The 5,421-nt window shown below is 47.2% G+C and overlaps 1 protein-coding gene across 1 annotated transcript in view; it reads right to left on the bottom strand.

The window, feature by feature from the left end:
• UXT (ubiquitously-expressed, prefoldin-like chaperone) overlaps positions 1 to 5,157 on the bottom strand; it is an 8,837-nt gene extending 3,680 nt beyond the window's left edge. Inside the window, exons 1-5 of the mRNA XM_011938722.1 lie at positions 5,097 to 5,157; positions 4,812 to 4,918; positions 3,776 to 3,857; positions 3,566 to 3,633; positions 3,176 to 3,283 (exon numbers count right to left, since the gene is read on the bottom strand). Coding sequence (XP_011794112.1) covers positions 3,176 to 3,283; positions 3,566 to 3,633; positions 3,776 to 3,857; positions 4,812 to 4,909 — 356 coding nt within the window. The 5' untranslated portion in view covers positions 4,910 to 4,918; positions 5,097 to 5,157. The remainder of the gene's footprint in view (positions 1 to 3,175; positions 3,284 to 3,565; positions 3,634 to 3,775; positions 3,858 to 4,811; positions 4,919 to 5,096) is intronic.
• Between the last annotated feature and the right edge of the window lie 264 nt (positions 5,158 to 5,421).

The following is a 5,421-nucleotide window of genomic DNA, read 5'->3' on the forward strand; positions in this document are numbered from 1 at the left end:
ACGCCATTCTCCTGCCTCAGCCTCCCGAGTAGCTAGGATTACACGCGTCTGCCATCGCTCCTGGCTAATTTTTTGTATTTTTAGTAGGGACAGGGTTTCACCATCTTGGTCAGGCTGGTCTTGAACTCCTGACCTCGTGATCCGCCCGCCTCAGCCTCCCAAAGTGCTGGGATTATAGGCGTGAGCCACCGTGCCCAGCCTTTATGCTGTTTCTTCTATAATTACATGTCTATTCATGAGATATGGATGTGTACTCCTTTCTGTGTCACCAGGAAAGAATATACAGAGATTTCATCCTTTCTACTTCCCAAACAAAGAAATACACTAAGAACAGAAAGAACTGACACTTTTGATCACATGGAATGACCAGAAAGTTAGTTCAAAGTATATCCCAAGTAACCAAATATTTTCAAGAGAGCCAGCTACATAGACTCAAATCCTCACCTCTTAGAAAAATCAAACTTCTAGACAGTCCCACTAATTACAATAAAGCAGTAAGAGTCAACCATATTTTTCATCACACTAATAGACCAGGTCAGTATATCAAAAAGACCAGGCAAGGGAGGCAGGCACTGACAATTTAAATACTTCATTTTGAAGAAGTACATGGAGTCTCAAAAAAATTAAAATCTATTTGATAGGCTCAGAAATCCTGTGACATAACAAGGAAAGCCTTCTTATACAAACTGGACTTTAGCTGGGCGTGGTAGCTCACACCTGCAATCCCAGCACTTTGGGAGACTGAGGTGGGCGGATCACCTGAGGTCAGAGTTTGAGACCAGCCTGGCCAACATGGCAAAACCCTGTCTCTACTAAAAATACAAAAATTAGCCGGGAGTGGTGGTGGGTGTCTGTAGTCCCAGCAACTTGGGAGGCTGAGGCAGGAGAATCCCTTAAGCCCAGGAGGCAGAGGTTGCAGTGAGCCAAGATCGCACCATTGCACTCCAGCCTGGGCGACAAGAGCAAAATTCCTTCTCAAAAACAAACAAACTGGACTTGGTCTAAATGACCATCAGTTAAGAATTGTGTTGACCATGAAAGCAGGCCATTTAATTAAACTATATGCTAATTGGTCTGAACACCAAGAATCAGAAATCTCAGCAGGTCTTTTGGGTCCACTAACACCTGCTAGTCCTTCCCATGACTGGAAAGGTTTGAAAAGAAAAAAATTACTGAAACCCTAAGGGAGGCAACTCTGGAAAAAATGAATGTAGGAAGACATAAATGTAACCAACAAAGAAGTTTAGATCAATGGTATTCACACTTGTGAGATGATGTTAATCTAAGTGTATTTCTCAGTGCCCCCATGCTCATTCCATTGAAACCAAGCTCACCTCTCTTGGTAGTTTCTCTAGCATGCCAGGCACACTATTCCTCTTGCCAGGAATGCTCGTCCCCAGATAGCCCCATGGCTTCTTCACTCAGTCAAATGATTCAAATGTCCCTTCCTCTGGGAGGCCTTCCCTAGCTACATTTCAAATCCCTCATCTATGTTCCTAACTGCCCTTCCCTGCACAAAACCGTAAATCAAGCTTGTCCAACCCTCAACCAGTGGGCCACATGCGGTCCAGGACAGCTTTGAATGCAGCCCAACACAAATTCATAAACTTTCTTAAAACACTATGTGATTTTTTTTTGCAACTTTTTTTTTTTTTTTTTTAGCTCATCAGCTATCATTAGCATTAGTGTATTTTATGTGTGGCCCAAGACAAATCTTCTCCCAGTGTGGCCCACGGAAGCCAAAAGATTGGACACTCCCGCCTTAAACTCAGCTGGAGCCCACACTTTCTCTCCCCATCACCACCAACACATATCTGCTTCAATAACCACTTTAATTTGCTTCCAGCATACCCTTTCAAATTATTTCAACAAACATAAAGCCAGGCAGAGCGGTGCGCCTATAGTCCCAGTTACTTGGCAGGCTGAAGCAAGGGGATTGCTTGAGCCCAGGAGTTTGAGGACATAGTATGCTATGATCGCAGCTGTAAACAGTCACTGCTTTCCAGCCTGGGCAACACAGCGAGACACCATCTCTTAAAAACAAAAACAGAGTGTCTACTATATGTTTGTACTACTCTAGTCACCTGGGGTATAAACCAAATCTCCCCCTTTGTAAAACTTACATTCTAATTGGAGGAGACAATATGAGAAAGCAAGAAATTACATAGTCAATATTAGGGGGTGATAAGTGTTAGGGAAAAAAAGTAGACGGAGGGGAATCAAGCATGCCAGGGGCTATGATTTTAAAGTTAGGTTACAGAGGGCCTCATCGAGGAAGTGACATTTAAGCGAGATGAGTGAGGAGAAAGGAAGCCATGTGGGTACTGGGGAAAAGGGCAGTGCAGGCAGAGAGAACAGCTACGGCAATTGCCCTGGGGTGGGATCATTCTTGGGGTGCTGAAAGAAGCATGTGAAGGTCAGTGTGGCAGGAACACAGTGAATGAATAGTAAAATTAGCGGGAAGTGAAATCACAGGTAACTAGTTTTCTTGTTACCAATTCTAACAGGCTGAGACCTCATGGATCTGGTCATAATTGTATTTATGTATAACAGTATAGTCCTTCTAGATTGTAAGCCTTGAAGAACTTTTCTGTCTTGTTCACTGCTGCATTCCCACTGCTAAGCACAGTGCCTGGCATACAGAAGATTCCCAATAAATGTCTGCATGAATGAACGATACAAAGATCATTTTTTGAATGCTTATTATGTGCTATACATGGGCTTTGCAACCACATTTCTTCAGCCCCAGCTCTGAGGAGGAGGGGAGATGAGTCTTTTTTTTTTTTTTTTTTTTTTTTTTTGAGAACCCCGTCACCCAGGCTGGAGTACAGTGGCCCGATCTCAGCTCACTGCAAGCTCCGCCTCCCGGGTTCACGCCATTCTCCTGCCTCAGCCTCCCGAGTAGCTGGGACTACAGGCGCTGGCCACCACGCCCGGCTAGTTTTTGTATTTTTTAGTAGAGACGGGGTTTCACCGTGTTAGCCAGGATGGTCTCGATCTCTTGACCTCGTGATCTGCCCGTCTCGGCCTCCCAAAGTGCTGGGATTACAGGCTTGAGCCACCGCGCCTGGCCGAGATGAGTCCTTAAGTATCATTCTAGGCAGCCATGGGAAAAGGGAGAGGAGTGTTGGAAATGGTGGTGTTTTTACACACTATCCTCATGGAATGGACTTACTCTGTGAGGAGAGAGCTCTTACGATCAATGAACTTGAGAGCTTCTGCCAGTGTCAACTCCAGGAAAAAACCATATCCCAGGGCCACATAGATGCGTGAAGTGTCTGGGCTGAGGAAAGAGAGGTTAGAGGAAGTGCGGGGGAAGTCCTTATCACTGTTTAGCAGAGTTTATGTTTTGCTCCCCACCCTTCCCCAAATTGAGGCTCTGGGAAGGCAGGGATTTTGTCCTATTTTATTCACTGTCACAGCCCCAGCACCTAGCTTATATCCTACTGGGATATAAAACCTTGTATAGTGCCTGGTACATAGAAGATACTCAAAAAAATATATGTTGCATGAGGGAAGGGGTAAGCTGAACCCTGTGGGCTCAGAGGGGCGGGTAGACACTCACACCACTGTGTCAACGAAGAAGTTACAGCCCAAATCCACCTGCATATATAACTCCGAGTGCTTAGCTTCCTGTGGGGCCAGGGAAAAAGAGGTAGGGGTCAGTGGTGAACTCTTAGGTCAGGTGACAGGTTTGGCTCTGGAGTCTCTCTTCCCATTTCCCTCCCTTGCCCACACACACCAAAAAAATGATACCCAACCCCATAGTCTTTACCTGGAGTCGCTCAATGACATTTCTCAGTTGAAGGTATTTGGCCAGCTGCTCATATACCTTGTCTCGATGGTCCAGCACCTTTCTGATGGGATGAAAGTACAATGGTGACCAATAGGCAGCCCCATTCCTCCTAGTATACCTCATATCATGACCCTCTGAGACTAAAAAGCTGAAAAGGCTTTTTAGTGTACAAGTTAATTTTGGGCTCTGGGTCAGACTGCCTGGGTTTGGATCTGGGCTCTGTCCTTTATAGATGTGTGACTTTGGCAAGTAAGTAACCTGTTTGGGACTCGGTTTCCCCATTTATAAAATACAGATGACAGTATTACCTTGTAGAGTCATTAGGATTAAATGAGCATTTACTCAAAGCATCTAGAATAATGCCTACCAAATGGTAAACTCTCTATATATGTGTTAGCTATTATTACTATTACTACACTCCCAATACTGAACTCCAATCATAATGTCCCATCCTCACCCTAGAAAAATCCTCCATCCCTTTTAGGACGCTCATAGTCCTAGTTCTGAACACCTTACTTCTTGCTTAGATTAACAAAAATTGCAATAATATTTCTTCATACTTATTGAACCTCTACTATGTTTCAGGCATCCATGCTACTAAATTATTTACAAAGATGGGACATATGAAAAACTCAAAACCACTGCATGGGGAAGGTTCCGGAAAACTCCCCATTTCACAGAAAAGTTTATAGGGCACAGAAAGGCGAGGTATGACGTATTCACAAGGATGAAGAATGGCTGAGCCAGGATTCGAACCTGAGAACTGTGGCTCCAGAAAACAAGCCCTAAGCCGTCAAACATCGGAGGCCGCGCATGCGCTCACACGCCCCCTGCTATGAACGCCACGTCCCAGCCAAACTGCACCCCGGATATCATCCCCACTTCACGCTCCAAGGAGCGCGGGGCCGGACTCTGAACGCCTCGCCCACCAATCCAAAGGGTTGGCTCTAACTCTGAACGCCCCACCCACCACGTGGAATGTTCCAAACGCCCCGCCCCCCGCACTGTCACTCACCGCAAGTCACGCTGCAGCACGTCACTGATGAAGGTCTCGTAGCGCAGTACTTTCTCCCCCGTGGCCTCCACCGCCCGCCGCTTAGGGGGCGTCGCCATGATGGGCTCCTGGGGAGTGGGGAGGGGGAAGACCACGGTGACCGCTCCAGTTTGGCCTCACAAACAGTTCATCTCTACCCTCTCAACGCTGGGAATCGACTTGTCCGGCTCAAGCTGAGGGTTCAGCCTTCCGCCCCTCCCAACTTGGGGACCCGGCCACCCAGGGACACCCAAGCGCGGCCTTTACCTCAGGGCCGCCAGCAGTAAGAACGGTTGGTAGGAACCGCGGCTTCCGGGTGGCGCGGGTGAATGACGTAAGTGGCAAGCGCGCTGGCCAACCAAATAGCCAGCTGGGGAGGGGCGGGCCTGAGTGGAAGAAGACGGGCCAAAGGGGAGAAGAGAAGGGCGGGGCTTCACGGAATCCGAGGAGATCAAAGATGACTGGGGCGTGGGAGCAGGCCATCTGGCAATGAACCGGCCAATGGGGGACTGCAAAAGTGGCGCGTGGAGCCTATGGAGACCGTGCGTCGTTGGTGAGGGTGGGATTTAATAGGATTTGGCGGTTCTAAGTT

Source organism: Colobus angolensis, unplaced genomic scaffold, assembly GCF_000951035.1.
Source record: "Colobus angolensis palliatus isolate OR3802 unplaced genomic scaffold, Cang.pa_1.0 Scaffold176, whole genome shotgun sequence".
Taxonomy (NCBI): Eukaryota; Metazoa; Chordata; class Mammalia; order Primates; family Cercopithecidae; genus Colobus; species Colobus angolensis.